General features: G+C 41.9%; 1 protein-coding gene across 1 annotated transcript in view; it reads left to right on the top strand.

The window, feature by feature from the left end:
* The window catches only part of Top6bl (TOP6B like initiator of meiotic double strand breaks), a 74,464-nt gene that overhangs the window by 44,841 nt on the left and 10,074 nt on the right, over positions 1-19,549 (top strand). The window contains 7 exon segments of the mRNA XM_021650294.2: positions 65-136; positions 919-1,108; positions 5,206-5,362; positions 8,026-8,178; positions 12,028-12,149; positions 14,067-14,177; positions 19,018-19,116. Coding sequence (XP_021505969.2) covers positions 65-136; positions 919-1,108; positions 5,206-5,362; positions 8,026-8,178; positions 12,028-12,149; positions 14,067-14,177; positions 19,018-19,116 — 904 coding nt within the window.

Here is a 19,549-nt window from a genome sequence, read left to right as displayed (position 1 = left end):
GAGTAGTCATGAGTCAAATAGAGATTGATTTGAGAAATGACTTAGATTTTGTTTTGCTTTGCAGGGCAGAGAATGAACCTACTTTGAGACTGTCCAATGGAATCACTCTTGCTGTGGGCTTTCAGCATTACGTGAGGTGAAAGCAAAACTTCATTGTCCCTTTCTACTTTTCTCTGTTTTGAGTATGAATATTGGTAGAAAATAGAAATGGTCTCTTTACCTTTTCCTTTTTCCTCCCTCCCTCTCCTCTCTTCCACTTCCCTTCCTCTTCTCTCTTCTTTTCTTATATTTCTTTTGTTGAGTACAGAAGTGTTGGGAGGTAAACAGATCTACTGCCTTCTTTGTTGGGGAGAAGGAGAACCTAATTTTCCTCATTGCTCCTATCTAACAGCAACATCAGAGCTAGGCAAATGTACACGTAGATTCTCGAGTGTCAGGGACACTCATAGGCCATCTGCTCACAGTTGTCACACATAGTGCTGTCTTGGAATGATTTTGGAAACACGTGCCTGGAACCATAGAGTATAATTGTAATACAATTTGAGAATAAGAAACTATCATGAGAGACAACAAAAGGAGAAGCCAAAATAGAATCTTTGGAATGCCCGTTTCCCCAACCTTATGCAGATAAAATGGGCTATTTATACTGAGAAGTTAAAGAATTTTAAATGCTCATCAAATAATTTTTTTGAAGGAAAAAGTCAAATTTGTATGTTTTTTGTTTGTTTGGTTGGTTGGTTGTTTGGGGGTTTTCAAGACAGGGTTTCTCTGTATAGCTGTGGCTGTCCTGAAGCTCCTCTCTAGACCATTCTGGCTTCGAATATACAGAAATCCACCTGCCTCTGCCCCCTCAGTGCTGGAATTAAAGGTGTTCGCCACCACTTCCTGTATAATTTGTATGTTTTTTTTTTTAAATAGTATACCAAAATTCAATTCAACTGAATCACACTGCAGCAGAATCCACCCTGTGCTAGGACATCCAGCACCCCTGTCCATCCCTGACGATATGGCTGACATGGGCTTGTTGGGAGAACTGACTCTGACCCCAGCTGCTGCTCTGTGCCCCAACCCCAAGGTCTTTACCAGCCAACTGAAAAGGATTTCTTCAGTCTCCATATCCTTTTGACAGGTTCTAGCCTTCTTGCCTTTGAAGATAATGTTTTTTTAATTCTAATTTTAGGAATGTCTTTATATATACATTATTTATCTAGAACCCTGTATAATTTGCATTATGAATGCTAGGCTTGAAGTATTTGCCAGGAACTGAAAACTACAACAGAGAGTGAAACAGATGGGAACAGGGAAAATGGTTGGAGTTGAGTGTGCTCGCCTTACTAAGGAATGCGACCTTCATTCTCTCAGATGGAGTTCTAGGACAGCCAGAGCTGTCTCAAAACCCAACAACCAAAGAAGTGGGAATACTTACAGGACACAAAAATACTGTGTATTCAACTAGATAAACTTAATAATTCGGTACTTAATAAATAATCACTTGGGAAGAAGAAAAGACCCAAAATAAGGAAAACTAATCAATGGACCAAATGATGATAGTACACAAAGACATTAAACAGGTACAACTGGCCAGGTGTAATGGCTACTTTTAGTACTCTTAGTACTTTTTAGTACTTTTGAAGCAGGAGGATTTCCATGAGTTTAAGGCCATCCTGAATTTACATAAATTGGGACCATGTTTCAAAACCAAAACAAGAAATGTCTTTATCAGCAAAAGTGCTTGCTGTACAAGCATGAGGATCTGATTTCCATCCTGTGTCCACATGGGTGTGTGGTGCATGTATGTAATCAGCACTGAGGATGTTGAGACAGGAAGATCCCTGGGGCTTGCTGGCCAGCCAAACACTGAGTCCACATTCTGTAAGAAAACCTTCTCAAACAGAAAGACTGGGAGTGATTGAAAAAGACACCTAATATTGACCTGTGGCTCCAACATGCACCCACACATATACACACTTACATACATGAACACACACACACACACACACACACACATATATATATATATATGTAGAGGAACAACTGAGCATATTAAAGACAAGGAAGAACAACTATTTTAATAAGATCTTAATTTTAGGTTGAAAATACACTGTATAATATTAATGGCAAAAAAAAAAGATTAATGGCAGATTTACACATTGCAGAAGAAAAGTTTCATGAACTTGAAGACAGCAACAGAAACTACTTAAAATAAAACAAGATTTTAAATTTCACAAAGCAGCAGTGAACTCTGGGGTGGCTTCCTGTGCCTAATCTAGTGATGCATAATTGGAGTCCAGAAAGGAAGACAAGATGATCAAACGTTTGAAGAAATACTAGCTGCCAAATTTCCAAAATTGATGGACTGTAAGTCTGCAGACCCCATTGTCTGTGAACCCTTAAGAGTAAGAAATAAAGAGGATTGTCTCAAAACACATTATAATCAAATTACTGAAAACAACAAGACACAGAACAGGGAACAGAGAAGGTAAATGTGGCAGCAACTTCTCCTTGGAAACATCTAGAAGAAAGTGGGTGGGTTGGGGGGGGGCTTGTTGTTGTTTGTTTATTTGTTTTTTCAGTTACTGAAAGGAAAGAGAAAAAAAAAGCAATCCACCCATGATTCTGTACCCAGGGAAATAGTTTTCAGAATAAAGGCAAGAGGCTGGGGATGTGATTATCAATAAATTGCTTTTCTGATGACCTGATTTCCAGCCCCCCCCCCCCCACACACACAGGGTTCAAGTACTAAGAAGACAAGAGCCAGGTGGGTCCTTGAGGCCCACGGGCTGGCCAGACTAGTCAGTTCTCAAAACAGCCGGTATCTGAGGAATAACAGCCATGACTGTTTTTTTACTACACTTGCACAAACATAAGTGTACCTGCACACATGAACACACAAAATGAAAACAAGAGCTAGCTGGTCCTGATGGTTCATTCTTATAATCACAGTACTTGGGAGACTGAGGCCAGAAGTTTAGACAGCATTTTGAGGCCAGTTTAGGATATAGAGTGAAAACTTACACAGATCTCCCTACCCCCAAACAAAAACCAGTGAATACAAGATTAAGGCTTTTCAGGGATTCAAAAAGTCAAGAATTCACTAACAAGTGGTATTATTTTTTAAATACTTAAGGAAATTCTTTAGAATTTCATTCTTGACAATTTCATACATGTATATACCATATCTTGATCCTATCCATCTCCAACTCTATTTTTTTTTATGGCTATTGGAATGGTTACCTTTTGTTTTTATTGCTCAGTTCATGCTTGCTTTCATGTCACAGTTAAAACCACCTTGCTTCTGCTGACATTCAAGAATAACTATCTCCCATGATGAGATATTCAGTTTGTATCTCATAAGAAAACTCTAAGTTTCAAGAATTGCTTGACCCTGATGCCTTTTTTTTTTAATTGGGAAAATGGTTCCAAATAACCTCACTGGAGTTCAGATTGAAGGTAGTAGTCCAGCTGACACTTGAAACAATGATTTATAAAATTATTTTTTTAACATTTAAAAAAATTTTATTTATTGCAATTTATTCACTTTGTGTCCCAGCTGTAGCCTCCTCCCTCAGCCCCTCCCACATCTCTTACTTGATAAAAATAACACGAAGCTGGTCAGGAAGAAATGGAAGTATATTGCTGGATTCATATGTGTGTGTGTGTGTGTGTGTGTGTGTGTGTGTGTGTGTACTGTTAGGATAGCACTTGAAGTTGGAGCCTGATAATATTTTAAAGTCTAAAGCAATGAATTATGACTCATATGTCAAAAGGGAGATAAAATACTCAATCCAAAATAGAATCCAAAAATAGTAAAGAGAGCAAATGGAAAACAGATAACAAGGGGGTAGATTTAAGTCCAACTATGGTTGTGTTTATATTAAATGTAAGGTTTAAAGCCTCCAATTAAGGGCTGGTAATATAACTCAGTTGGTAGAGTGCTTGCCTAGTGTGCACAAAGCCCTGCTTTTGGACTTCAGCACCACATAAACTGGGTAGAGGCGTATGCCTGTAACCTCAGCACACAGGAGGTGAATACAGTATCAAAAAGCCAAGGTCATCCTTGCCTGTATAGTTTGAGGCTCGTCTAGGCTACATGAAATCTTCCCTCAAAGAGGTCTGATCTGGAGGGATGGCTCCGCAGTGAGGAACACTGGCAGCTCTCCCAGGGCCTGGGTTTGATTCCCAGCACCCACATGGCAGTTCACAACTGTAACTCCAGTTCCATGGGATTTGACATGCTCTTCTGGCCTTTGTAAGCACTGCGTTCATGTGCTACACAGGTGTGCATGCAGACAAAACTCCCAAACAAATAAAATAAAAATAATGGGAGGGAGTGGTGCATACCTTTAATCCCAGCTCTCAGGACGCAGAAGCAGGCAATTCTCAGAATTCAAGGCCAGCCTGGTCTACAGAGCAAGTTCCACAACAGCCAGGGCTCTCTCTTGACACTCTGTTCTTCACATTGTATATGAAGCAGCTCAAAGATTCTCTGATCCTGAACAGTGAGTGTGGTGGCCTGCTGAGATTGTGAGGGAGACATCAAGAGTTCAGCCTCCCTTGTTCTGTGACTTTCCAAAACATTCCAGTCTGTAGTATACAGACAGCCCCTTGCCCAACAAGGAACACCTGCCTCCAAGTGTCAAGTACTGACATATATTAAGAAGCCCTATTTGAGGCATAAGTATAAGAAAGCAAAAGTCCAGAGGGGAGTGTTTCTTTCTAGGGCCTTTGTCTTGGTTGAAGAAAAGGACTGGATAAAGTGAGAGGAAATTTCTCAATTACTTTCTAGAAAATAGTCCTTTGTAGTTACATTCAAGCATGCAACACCTTGTATTGAAAACCGCCAGGTTTTAATAGCTTCCCATATTTAATATGGTAAAACTTGAAATAGATGCTGAATCTGGGTACTTATCTTCATACCTCCAGAACCTAGCATTGTGTTTCTCCTCAAATCTATGATCAGATGAATAAGGAATCAATAAATCATCCCAGTATTCTACATGTAGCCCACATTCATTAACCCCCTGCAGAAATCTGAGGATCCTGGTAGAGCTCTGGCGCATCGTACCTGTCTTTGGTGTGGAAAAAGCTAAATATGCAATTGTCTAACATTTGTATATTCCTGGGAGTGTGAACCAGACCAGTTGTAAGTTTGTTTTAAACAAGTGAGTATATAGCTATAAGAAAATTCTAAGTTTTCTTTAGCAGCTATACATATTTCTATATGGACCTTTGGGTCTGCCTCTAATAACCTCACACCAGGAGCATCCAAGCACCACTGTCTTCAGAGATACCTCTTATTTCATCAACTGGAAGAAACACAATTTGTTTATGGTGCCCAGTTTGGACCTCAGTTTGGATACACGTATGTATCTATATTTTGAACCAAAATTTAGAAATCTGAAGAATTAGAGAAATAACAGAATTAGTAGAAATAACAGATGTATGTAAAAAAAAAAAAAAAAAAAACAGCCCCAGTAATATGTTGGCCTGCCAAGAGGATGGGATCTGACCACATCTGAGAGGCCATTTAGAACAAGCAGTGTGTCCTGCAGCAAAGCTCAGTCAGAGCCTGCTTTGCCATTTCAGCCTGACCTTGCTCTCTCACTTCCACTGCTGCCTCTATTTCTCAAGCTTTTCATAGGGACTTTCTTGGAAGGTTTCTGTCACACTTCCATTTGTCAGTATGGGAGCTTTAGAACAGTAGATGAGGGAGCAACCGCTCTTCTGTACCATGGAAAGGACATGATTCCTATTGAAATAAGTGTTAGTACGCAAAAAACTACTTAGAGGAAATTACAGGCAACACAATGCAGCTTAAGTACGTAAACCTGGAAAGCCAGTTGTGGTACTCATATAGGGTCTAACCATGTTACTTTTGGGTAAGCTGTACTAAAAGCTGAAAGGTTGGGACTGGCGAGCTGCCTCAGAGGGTGAACACAGCTGCCACCAAGCCGGATGACTTGAGCTTTATCCCTAGGATCCACACTGTAGATCTAAGGAGAGATCTCACTCTTGCAAGCTGTCCTCTGACTTCTACACATGCACCATGGCACATGGCTGCACATACACAGCAATTGATTACCATACTTATTAGAAATTGAGTGGCTAATGACTGTACCAATAAATACGACTGAGGAGCAGGACTGCAACCATGGCTAAGATCTTGGAGGTTTACAGTTCTGAGCTTGACTCTTGGAGCCCTATAGAAAATGGCCAGTAGAGAAAGGAATGTTCTAGGATTTTCACTAGTATGAAAAGATTGCTGCATCTTGCAATAAGGCACCATTTCTAGAAATTTAAGAAATCAGCCCTTAGGGAAGGTTTTTATTCTTAAGAACAGTTTTTCAGAAAATGGGATGAGAGGAAGCAGCCTTGGGCAGTCTCTGGAAATAATTTTGAGACTAAATTATTTTCAGTATTACTGCGAGATATCGTGGGTCATGAATAAAGGGGTGCCATGCTGGATTTTTTTTTTTTAATTGAGATTGACTCTCATTGTAGCCTAGGTTGGCCTCCAACTTGAAATGAAGCCAAGAATGACCTTGAATTTCTAACCCTTCTGCTTCTGTTTTTTAAGTGCTGGGTTACAGGCATACATCACTATGCCTGATTTCTGCAGTGTTGAGGGCTGAACCCAGAATTTCATGTATGCTATCATATCAACACCTTATCAACTGAACTACTGAGCTACATTCCCCAACCCTCATTATTCATTTTCACTGTCTTTTTCCTCTCTCTCTCTCTCTCTCTCTCTCTCTCTCTCTCTCTTTCCCTTATTTTCATGTTTTGAGACAGGGTTTCTCTGTGTAACCCTGGCTGTTCTGGAACTCACTCTGTATACCAGGTTGGCCTCAAACTCAGAGATTAGCCTACCTCTGCCTCCCAAAGTGATTGCTGGGATTAAAGGCCTGTGGCACCATCGCCAACACCACTAGGCACCCCTTTCACTTTTATTCTCAGACTCTTTTGGTTTCCATTGTTTCTACAGCTCACTGTGTCTGATTTTTTTCTCAGTTAACTTTGTAAATGAATAATACACCCTCATTTCTCTCATTCATCTATTATTTTGCTTTTTAAGACAGGGTCTCGCTCTGTCAAATGTGTAGCCTAGGCTGTCCTCAGCTTGCTGTAATCCCCCTTGTACTAGTACTTGGTTTCCCAAGTACAAGGATTATAGGAACATGCTACCACACCACGCTTCCTTCTTCTTTTTCTTAAAGGACAGAACTAGGACCCATAGGGAGATACTCTTCTGCATGCGGGTGTGGGACTACCCTTACAGAACTTTAAAGGGTGCGGCTAGTGCTCAGGAGCACAGATTTGAAATCGATCTGGCAAGGTCTACACCCGGTTCTACCATTTACAGGCTCATGCTGACAAGGCATTCAACCAGACTTGCCTTTTTTCTTATTTGTAAAAAGTAAGAATAGATCTTACTAAAGAGGGTTATGAAGTCTAAATCTTGAGATAGGACATACAAGGAATTTAACATGGCACCTGGCACGTAGCACAAGTTACCTGGAGTATCATTACTCAAGTTTGAATCTGTCCTCTGCCTCTTACTATCCAGAGCTGCCTCAGGTGCATATGAGGCCAGGTGTGGTGGCGAATGCCTTTGAGCCAGTACTTGGGAGGCAGAGGTAGGTGAATTCTGTGAGTTCAAAGCCAGCTTGGTTTACATATCAAGTTTTAGGCCAGCCAGGGAGGGCTACATAGTGAGACCCTTTCTCAAGGAAACAAAAAAGTTGCACAACAAATAAATGAATTTATTGTGTAATGCTTCCATAGTAAATGCACAAGAGTGCTCTTTCCTTTGCCTGGCTATTTTGATATTCTTCATGTAATTCATTGTTATTTGTTTCCATTGTGTGGATAGAAAAACAAATTCAAGAGTGGAACTGAATGTTTTATTTTAAACCTTGTAGTTCCTTCTTGGTCAGTATATAGGTTCTTGGGTCACTTCCTGTGTAGGGGGCTTACCTTACAAATTTGCCTTTTTTTTTTTCTCTCTCTCTCTCTTCTTAGATTTGGTGCTTCCAGATGTGAGTTATCAAGTTATCTCAGAGTCCTCTGAGAGAAATCAGTCTCAGGATATGGACCCACAGGGACTAACTCTGCTACTTTTCCTATTTGTGGATTTCCACAGTGGATTGTCAGCACAGCAAGTGGAAATCTGGGGTATGTATAGAAAAATGCAGCAGCTAGGTTGGGTATGCCAAGTACTAAGTGGATAAAGAAAGGGCTGTATAAATGGTGTATACATCTGTCTAAAGTGGGTATTTGTGTAATGTATAAGGACTTATCACTGCCTCTCTAGGTGGAGTCAAGGAAAGAATCCTATCTTTGTGCTGGTGCAGTTAGGGGTGCTTTGGTGCGCATCTGTTGGGTACACAGTAACCTGTTGTCAGAAGGGTTCTCACAGATAATGGGTGGTTTCAGTTTGTGGGCCACAGAGCACAAATATCTGAGTCACCTGTGTCATATGAAGATATGCAGCTTCCTGGGTCCAGATTCATTAATTTTGCTATATTGTAAAACTCTAGAATGCTTGACACATGCATTTTTCACCAGATTCTCAAATGATCACATGTAGTAAACTTTGGAAGCCATTGAGTGTGAATTTTAATCCTATCACATGCTTTAATCCAATGAGCCCTAGGAAGGGAATTTTAAGAGCTGATCAGTAAACTCCTAAACTGAGGATGGTTACAAGAAATGGAGCCTAGGCATGCTTGAGAGAATCTCTGTAAGCCTCCTTTTGGGTGTTTCTTTCTCCACGAGCTATGGCGGCCTCTGCCATTGTTGTGCTCTTCACAGTGTAGAGTTGGTTCCCACTGCATCATGGGTGAAACAAGACTACTTATAATCCCAGAGCAGAATCTCTGTCAGTGACTGGTGCCTGTTATTTGTGGAAATCAAATATGAGATGGATCCTTCCTATCACCTGCCTTCCAAGCCTCTTGCTCCTTTCCTAGAGTATTCATAACCTGGGAAAGAAACACTACTTTCCTGGGCTCAGGCTTTCAACTCTGAGAAGCTGGTGTTCTTTGATGGCCCTAGTCCATTAAGGCCAAGAGAATAGGAAATAAAAGAGATTTGGGTTATGAAGTTCAAGTGAGGAGAGTTTGGTGAGGATCCTAGGGCATGCACTAACAAAGATAGACTGATGAGGAGGGCAGTGGAGAGGACTTGAGGGTAGGATTAAAATAGCTGGCTTTCCTTTCAGCTCTGATTCCAGCTTCCTCAGTGATGTTTGAAAATCAAGTCACATAAACCATCTGAGCCTCCCTTTCAATCTTTAACATGAGTTGTTAAACTAGGTAAAATCAAAGGCCCTTCAGAGGCTAAATGCTCTCCTGAGACTTAAGATCTGTTATTTCCTAGTGTCTTTAAAATGCTTGCCAGAGGCTAACCCTAGGATAATTTGAGTTTGACACTGAGTACTATGGAACATAACCAAAGAACTCAGATAACTTGAAAACAGTGTTACCTATCATTTTTGTTGTACCGAGATAACTTACACACTTCTCTTTACTACATCTCTGAAGGCCTGCAGCTTTGTTTTTTGTTTGTTTGTTTGTTTTTTAGATTTAAAAATTCACTGCTAAGAAACAATAATAAATAAAAATCCAGGTGTGGTGGCACGTGTGCTAGTTTTTGTTGTTGGTTGATTGGTTGTCTTTGGGGGGTGGGATTGTTTTATTTTTGTTGTTTTGAAACAGGGTTTCTCTGTGTAGCCCTGGCTGTCCTGGAACTCAGAGATGCACCTGCCTCTGCCTCCCAAGTGCTTGGGAAAGGTGCATCACCACTGCCCGACATGGCATATGCCTTTGTTCGTTTGTTTGTTTGTTTGTTTGGTTTGTTGGTTTTTTGAGACAGGGTTTCTCTGTGTAGCCTTTACTGTCCTGGACTGGATTTTGTAGACCAGGCTGGCCTCGACTCACAGAGATCTGCCTGCCTTTGCCTTCCTGAGTGCTGGAATTAAAGGCATGCACCATCATGCCCAGCACATTCTTTTAATCCTAACATTTGGGAGAGAGAGGCAGGCAAATCACTTTGAGTTTGAGACCATCCTGAGCTACAGAGTGAGACCCTGTCTCAAAACAAAAATCACTGCCAGGGCTGAAGAGATAGCTCTGTGGTTAAGAGCAAGAGGATCAGAGTTCAGTTCCCAGCACCTATGTAAAGTGCTTACAGCTACTTATGTCTCAAGTTCCAGGGAGGGAAATCTAACGCCATCTTCTGGCCTCTGTGGGCACCTGGAGGCATGTATACATACAGATAAACACAAATAATGTTTTTTAATCTTTAAAAGATAATAAACATTTTAAAGCAACCACACTGCTGCATAGTATGTAAAGCAGGTGTCCTAAAGTCCTCTGTGGATTAGGATAGCCCCTGAAGGACTCATAGCAAGGGTCAGCAAGGGCAAGTCTGACTTGTCTTTCTCCATCCTTCCTCACCTCCTCGAACGCCTTCTTCTTCAGAGCTCCTTGCTTTAGGAAGCAGATTGTACAGAATTAGTTTGTGTTCATGTGTCTCAAAAAAAAAAAAAAAATCAGTTGCTGGCCTCCCGCCCACCTTGTCATGGTAACTTTCTATGATTAACTCCTTATTTTGCTGCAGCACCAAAAGCATCTGGTGGTAGGAGCAGTTTTAGGAATAACTTTTTTTTTTTTAATTAAATGTCTGCTCTCAAAAACTTCTCATTTCTTATACACATGGGGGCCAATGTGTATAAAATAGAATCTACGTGCTCCATCACCATGGCAACAGCAATATTTCCCCTTTGAACACTGCATGTGTTTCAAAATACTTCACTTTACATGATCCCAGTTTATCTAGACAACATATCTAAGAAAACAGATAAGAAAAGCTATTTTCTGCACTGAAGTGAGAATAGTGTAGTTACCACATCAACATCGATTAGTGATAAAAATGACCTTTCATCTATGTTCTCTAACTTCTAGTTCCAGATTCCTTTTAAGTCCATATGTAGCTTTCTCTCCCTGGGGAGCTTCGTGGTGCCCTGTTCCTTATGTGCCTAACTGTTCCTTATACTTCCACTTTTTAAAAGAGCCTGTGTGTGCTATGTATGAATGAATGTTTTGTCTGTATATACACACATATACGTATGTATGTATCAGGTATGTGCTTAGCATCCTCAGGCCAGAGGCCCAGAATGGGAGTCAGATCCACTGGAACTGGAGTTATAGACAGTGTGAGTTGCCAAGTGGGTGTCGAGAATTGAACCTGGTCCTCTGCAAGAGGAAGTGCTCTTTACCATTGAGCCACATCTCCAGCCCCACATGTCAGTTGCTGAGTAATGCTAAGCAGAAGTGACAATGGTTACTTCATCTGAGATCACCCAGAGTTTGCTTATTTTTAGTTTATTTTGAGACAGGATCTCCTATGTCCCCAGATAGCCTCAAATGCACTGTACAGCTGGGGGTGCCCTTGACCTCCTTATACTCCTGCCTCAATCTCCCAAGTGCTAGATTACAGGTGCGTACAATATGACCAGTTCATGTAATGCTGGAGATCAAACCCAGACCTACTTACATGCTAGACAAGCACTGTACCAAGTGAACAACCCCATTTTAGACAGTCTTGCATGAACAATTCCAGAGTCATTTTTGTAAGTTTTAGCCTTTTCTTTACCACAGCACATGAGAAGGAAATGGCAGGCTGCTGACAACAGGCTCACCAACAGTGGTGTGCAGCTAGGAATAGAAAAGGGTTAGTCCCTGCTAAGAGGCTTCCTTCTCCTCTAGGAGATAGCACTGTCCTGTTCAAAGCATGAATCAAGCATGTATTTCTTCAAAAGCAATGTAACTCACTTTACTTTTCCTAAGCTTGCTTTTGTTTGCAAATGGGAACGAAAGGGGTTGTCTCTAAAATTAGTTAGTTGTGGAGAGCTGATAGAGTAGCTTTTTCCAAGAGGCATTCTTCTCAGCCCCAGTCCTGACACCGAATGCAAACAGTGGCCATCCTCGTGTGTGGACTCCAACATTCTCGTCCTCTTAGGACTCCATACTTTGCTCACTGCTCATCTCAGCGCCATCCTCTCGGAGAGCCGCAGCACAGTGCAAGATTCCATGCAGTCAGTGGTGGACCAGGTCTTGGAGCCACATCAGCAGGCTGCCAAGGTAATAAGAAATCGACAATCTGGGAGTGGATAGCTAGGGCCTTGGGTCCTCCTTTCCTTGATGCATCTCCCTGTTCTGCCACCTGTGGTGAGATCCTAACACTGCATCTGGTCAGGGAGTTAAACTTTCATTTAGGCCATAGCAGCCAGTTTGTGCTTGAATAGAAACAGCAATAACACACACACACACACACACACACACACACACACACACACACAAAACCAAACCAAAACAAAACAAAACAAAAAAAACCATGGTGGCTATGCCGCTTCCTTTTTGTTGTTTTGTTTTTCAAGATAGGGTTTCTTTGAGCAGCCCTGGCTATCCTAGAACTCCCTCTGTAATCCAGGCTGGCCTTGCATTCAGAACCTCTACCTCCCAAGTGCTGGGATTAAAGGCATGTGCCACCATACCCGGTCATATCTCTCCCTTACTGTGCATCTTGATCCCACATGTTCTCTGGAGCTGATGCTTCAGTAAACGTTACCTTCTTCCCTCACTTTCCCAGTTATTCTATGTCACACTTGCTTCTACCCAGACTGAAATCATCCTATTTCCTATGCCCTACCCCTTGTAGAGAAAACAGCCAACTGAAGAGCAAAACTTTAAAAAAGTAATATTAGGTTGAGCCGGATCTGATAGTTTCTGTGCATGGTCACAGCACTTGGAAAGTTGAAGCAGGATTACTAAAAGCTCAAGGTCAGCCTGAGTTACAGAATGAGTTTCAGGAAATTCAAGGTTATAGTGTGAGACTCTGCCACAAAATAGGGGACCAGTGAAATGACTCATCGGGCAATGCACTTGTGGCACAAGCCTGACCAGCTAAATTTGATCTCAGGAACCCACAGAAAGGTGGAGTGAGAGAACCAACTCAATGAGGTTGTCCTCACACAGTCACTGTGACACGTGCAAACCCACACATACCAGACACTCAAACAATAGCAAGTTTTAAACAAAAAAAAAAATTCAATAGCTGTCTTTTAACTTATTTTTAGAGCTAAAGAGATAGCTCAATAGTCAAGAGCACTGGCTGCTCTTCCAGAAGACCTGGTTTGATTCCCAGCACCCACATGGCAGCTTACAACTCCAGTTCCAGGGGATATGATGCCCTCTTCTGGCCTCTGCTGGCATGCATGTGGTACACAAATATTCATGTAAAAACACCCATATACATAAAAATAAATCAAAGCCTGGTGTAATGACACACACCTTTAATGCCAGCCCTCAGGAGTGGAGGCAAGTGAATCTCTGAAGTAAAAGGCAGCCTAGACTACACAGTGAGATCCTGTCTCAATACACAAAAACATACAAACAAAATAAGTTTATTTGTAATTATTTGCTTGTGTGTGCCGGTACTCATAGAGGTCACAGGAACTTGGTGGCAGTGAGCTGCCTGACATAGGTGCTGGGAACTGACCCTCTGTAAGAGCAGTTCATGTTCATAACTGTTGCGCCATCTCTCCAGTGCTAAGTCTCTGTTTTATTGTCTTATTTGTTTGGGAAACAAGGACTCATACAGCCTAGGCTAGCTTCAGACTTAGTGGAAAATGAATGACCTCCTTTCTGATCTTCCTGCCTCTACCCCAGAGTGCTGGGGTTACAGTTGTGTGCTGCCACACCTGCTTTATTCTGTGCTGGGATTGAGCCCAGGGCCTCAGGCATGCTAGGCAAGCTGTCAACTGAGCTACATTCCCCAGGTCTTACCCAGTGTCTTACTGTCTTTTCTTAATCTGCCTATGTTGTTTTGCCATCTCTGTGGAAGAAGAGAATGTTTTGAGTCGTAAAAGTCCTTTCACCACCTTTTTAAGTATTGGTGGTGGAACTGTCAGTGCTCTGCCTTGACTAGAATATTTGATCTTCGGCTTTCTCAGAGCCAGCACTTTATGACTAATAAATACGGTTTCATCCTTGCTCCAGGCTCATCAGAGACTGCAGGTCTCCCTCTCTGTGGCTGTGAATTCCATCATGAGTGTGCTGACTGGAAGCACCTGCAGCAGCTTCAGGAAGACTTGCCTCCAGGCTCTTGAGGTTAGCAGATGGGGGTGGGACCAACAGACCAAGATGAGTGACAGTGCAACAGGCCTTGCAACATAACATGTACAGTGCTGAAACGCTTCTAGGGTGACCCTAACCTACTACCAGGTTTCAGTGTCTTCAGAAGAATTTGTTGGGGCTAGAAAGAGGGCTCAGCAGTTAAAAGCTGCTCTACCAGAAGACCCAGGTTCAATGCCCAGCTCCACATGGCTGCTCATCACCATCTGTAGTTCCCGTTCCAGGGCTTCTGACACCCTCTTCTGGCCTCTGTGGGCACCAGGCATGCACGTGGTGCACAGACATAGATGCAGGCAAAACACTCACACACATTTTAAAGTAATAATTAAGCTGGGTGCGGTGGTGCACGCCTTTAATCCCAGAACTCAGGAGTCAGAGGCAGATGGATCTCTTGAATTTAAGGTCAGCTTGGTCTTTGGAGTGAGCTCACACAGAGAAACCTTGTTGAGAGAGAGAGAGAGAGAGAGAGAGAGAGAGAGAGAGAGAGAGAGAGAATAACTTTTGTTGAATAGCTTTTTGTTGAATACACCATTTTTATAAATGAGAAAAGTTATTTAAGAATTACTTTCTTTAGATTACCAAACTAGCTGAGAGAGAGTTAGAATTAAATCCTTGATTCCTAGTTCCTTGTTAAAGAATGCCTCACTCCCCCATGGTGACAATACTCTAGAACTGAGCAGACACAGCACTGTGTATATGTGACAGAATGGAGTGAGTGACATAAATTGGAATCAGAGTTTGGGGATAAGTCAGTTCTTGACTTGTTTACTTGCTACATGGAATTAGGCCTATATTTAACTTCTCTAAAATTTGTTTAAAAGTTGAGGGAAAATATGAGCACCTCATAGATTGGGGTCTAAATGTATGCTACAGTCTGAATGTTTATATCATTCCAAACCTTTTAAGTTGAAACCCTACCCCTCAACGTGGTGTTCTTGGCAGTCATACCCAGCTCAAGATATTTTTAAGTTTTTGGAGATGTCAAGATATATCAGGTAAAGGAATTTGCTGCCAAGCCTTGTACCTGAGTTTGATCCCTGGAGTCCATAGAATTGAAGAAAACAACTCCTAAGAGTTGTTCTCTCTCTCTCTCTCTCTCTCTCTCTCTCTCTCTCTCTCTCTCTTTCACACACACACACACACAAAGCAAACAGGTTTTTTTGTTTTTTAAACAGGGTCTCTTTATGTAGTCCAGGCTGGTCTTGAACTCAGATATTTTCCTGTCTCTGCCTCACAAGTGCTAGGATGAAAGGTGTGAGCCCTAAAGGAAACTTTATATATATATATATAACTTGAATTTATTTTTTTTAATAGTTTATTCACTTTACATCTTCATTGTAGCCCCCTCCCTCATCTCCTCCTGGTCCCACCCTCCTTCCTTCTTCCTCACTATCTCCCTTCCCTAGTCCTCAGAAAGGGAGAGTCCTCCTCCCCTACCATCTGACCCCAGTCTATCAATTCTCATTAGGACTGCCTGCATCCTTTTCCTCTGTGGCCTGACAAGCCCTCCCCACCAGGGGGAAGTGATCAAAGAACAGGGAAGAGAATCCATGTCAAAGACAGCCCCTGCTCCCCTTACTAGGAAACCCACATGGAGAGTGAGCTGCCTATGGGCTAGGTCTATGTCCTCTCCATGCATGGTTTTTGGGTGGAGCATCGGTCTCTGCAGGCCTCCCTGTGCCCATATTTGTTGGCTCTGTTGATCTTATGGCACTCCTCTCCCCCCTGGGTCTTTCTATTTCCCCAATATTTCCGACGACTCTCTGTGCTCTGCCCAAAGTTTGGGTGATAATCTTAGCATCTGTTTTGATCCCCTATGGGTGAAGTCTTTCAGAGGACATTTATAGTAGGCTCCCATTAAAGGAAACTTTTAAAAGAATTTTAGGTTGTTCTCTTCAATTGGCTGTTTAGATCATTGAGAGGTGATCATAAGAATGGAACTGTAATAGGACCTCAGACCTTAGTATGCCCTAAGACCTTAGCACAACTGACTCCATGATGGGAGTACCGTTCAGGCTGTAAAACTCAACACATAGATGGCACCACCTGCCAAAACTAAAACAAATACCTAATCCATCAAAAACTATATAGTTCTAGGAAAGTCTCTAAATATACTACCTTGCATTTTGGCTTCTGTAGTTCTGCTTCTGGCTAACTGTTCTTGTTAGCTGAAGTATTTCAATCCAGGACATAGTTTTTATGTTCACCCAGAGAAAGTCTTGGTGCTATACTGGGATCCTGAACACTCAGTGTAGTTGCCAGCTTGCTAATAAAGACTTCCTGTTGGCTTAAACCCATACCTGAGCAGTCTTCTCTGGTGAATACCCTGCAACAGGATTAGTTCTTAATCAAATGGCCTCAGGAGCTGGTGAGAGGACAGTGGTAGAGGCACTTGCTGCCAAACCTGAGAATCTGACTTCAATTATTGGGAGCTATAAACCCGATTCCTACAGATTGTACTCTGTCCTCCACAGAGTTCACCCAGTAAATTAAAAAAATAAAAACAGTGGCTTCAGATAAACCCTTGACCCTTCTACAATGTGAGGATGCAGGGAGAGACTGAAAAAGACCCTGAAGAGGGCTCTTACCAGAACCTCGCTGTGCTGCCTCCTGATCTTGGTTTCTAGAGTTGCTGCATTAACACAGCCTGACAGAGCAACTTAAGGGAGAAGGGTTATTTCAGCTCAATCCATTGTGGATGTCAGGACAGCAAGAGCTTGAGTTGATCACATTACATTTCTAGTCAGTAACAGAATGTGGTGCCCAGTGTTTTGTCAACTTGACAGAAGGTAAAGACACGGGAGAGGAGGGAACCACAATTGAGAAAATGATGGGCTCAGCAGGCCAGCCTGTGGAACATTTTCTTGATTAACGATTGATGTGTTAAGATGGTGCTGTCCTGGACAGATGGCCCTGGAATATGTAAGAAAGCAGACTGAGCAAGCCATGGAAAGCAAGGAAGCCATGTTCCTTCTGCTTCAGGTTCTGCCTTCAGATTCCTGCCTTGAATTCTTACACTGGCTTCCCTTGGGGATAGACCGTTACCCGAGAGGTATAGAATTAAATCAACTCTTTCCTCCTTACATTGCTTTAGATCCTGGGGTTTTCCCACAGAAACAGAAACTTTAAGACACAGAGCATTGAATGCATGTGTGCAGGCCAGTGCTCTCGACTGTCCATCTTATACAGTTCATGACCTTCTGTCGAGAACAGAGGGGTCTTCCCATATCAGTTCCTGTAATCAACATCACCCTCCACTGCTGTGTTCAGAGGCCTTTCTTCCAGGTGATTCTAAATTGTGTCAAGGTGACAATCAACATTAACCATCTTGCCTCAGACATCCAAAACTGTTATTATCAAGGTTATGGCATTTATAAACCCCTTAGTCTGTGAAAATTTTGTTGTAGTGGCTGAGACTGTGAAAACAGGGTTTCACATGATGGGTTCTCGGTACATGCTAGTCCCCATCTTCCTTTTGGGTTACATAGTGAGCAGCCGGTAGTGATCGCCAGTAGGTCACAGACTCCCTATTTGTTGCTGCTGTCCCCTCTAAGACAAGTTTTGGCTGCTCTGGAACTCTGTGTAGGGAAGCTGAACTCACAGAGCTCTATCTGCCTCTGCTTCCAATGCTTGGCTGTTACTTTTTCTTTATGTACTTTTTCCTTAAAAGATAATACAACCCATAGAAAAATGTAACTACTTTCTATTCCTATAATTTTAATTTTTCACATCTCATATTGTATAGTTGGAACCAAGGGATTATATTTTTGTATATAAAATGGCATTTTACCAATTTCAACATGGTTAGAATACTTTTACTAATAAATAGTATACTTTATTACTTAATCTGATGATTCTTCTAACGTTGGGCATTTAAGTTGGTAACTTTTATTGCTGTATATAAATAGTGCTTCACTTAATACTTATGTGCTGTATTGTTTTATCTAAAATCGCTGTCTATAATGAAGCTCTTTGAGCTAATGGCACAAAGAATAATAGCTTTCTAAGCAAGAGCCTTTTAGTTGTAGCTTCACCTGTGGGCACGTGGGTGACTGGAGTAGGAAGGAGTGGCCCTGACTCTCGTCCTACCTGATCTTGATCTTTTTGAATTTCAATTTCTCATCCATAAAATTAATATTTTAGAAGCTGGAGAAGTGGCTCGGCTGTTATAAGAGCACTTGCTCTTCTTCCAGAGGACTCAAGTTTAGTTCCAAGTACTCACATCAGGTGGCTCACAACCAGCTCCAGAAGGTTTGATGCCTCTTTTAGCCTCTGTAGGAATCTGCACAGCTATGGCTTACAAACATGCAAACACACACCTAAAGATAATTTTAATTAGCATATAATTTTAGCTGGTTCCTCGTGTACTTTAACTGATACCACAGTTCTGTACTAAAGCATTAAAGTCGAGCCCATTTGCCCTAGATGCAGACTGCATTCTCTGGTTCTCTTCTTTCCAGAAGGCTTGAGAAGACTCCCCACTTTCTTCTCAGCCTCACTGGTTCAGAGGAATCATGGCTTTCTTGCCCATCTTATGGAAGAGAATCTTCCACAGCCAAGGCATGAGACATAGGGATTTGTGTGATGATTATCTGCTGTAGACAAAGATCTTGGTAGAAGGACCTTGCTAAGGTGGAAAGACTATGGAAGTCACATAACAATTATCTCAGTCCCTCCCTGCCTCTGAAGCTCCCGGCAGAGACAGACCTGTGGCAAAGTGGGGAATGCCAGCTTCTCACCCCTACAGCATTTCCCCTTTGGTTTCCAGTGAGTTAGTTCAGTAACTCACCTGTTACTGGTTTCTCACCTGTTGCAGGCAGCTGACACCCAGGAATTTGGCTCCAAACTGCACAGAATATTTTATGATATCACCCAGCATAGGTTTCTGCACCACTGCTCATGTGACACAGAGCAGGTAAGTGTAATGATCACACTCAGTATTTAGTAGAAACCTCCCACTTTGACGTAGGAGCTCTTAATTCAGGGTAGATGAGGACAAATGCTTTAGATCATATGGCTGGCCTTCCAGCAAGGATGCCTGTGCTAGAGAAACACCAAAGAACCAAGTGCTTTGTAGAAGCCAAGAGCATGGCAAGACACTGAGTTCTATTTCTACCACTGAGTCATTTTTGACATCATTAGAAACATGATTTAACCTTTGTGAGCTTTGGTCTATATCAGTAAAATAATAATAATGCACACCTAAAAATCACTGTTATGAAGTTTTGTCTAATAAAAACCTACCTTTAGTAGTTCTCCTTTCTGGAAGCTGAAGTTTCTACTCTCAAGGAGGTGAGGTGTCAGTGTCCTCTAACAAGAACTTTTGGTGCCAGTGTCTTCTAACAAGG

This window comes from Meriones unguiculatus, chromosome 1, assembly GCF_030254825.1.
Source record: "Meriones unguiculatus strain TT.TT164.6M chromosome 1, Bangor_MerUng_6.1, whole genome shotgun sequence".
Classification (NCBI taxonomy): Eukaryota; Metazoa; Chordata; class Mammalia; order Rodentia; family Muridae; genus Meriones; species Meriones unguiculatus.
The sequence above is the reverse complement of the archived record's forward strand: the minus strand, read 5'-3'. Positions and strand labels throughout refer to the sequence as shown.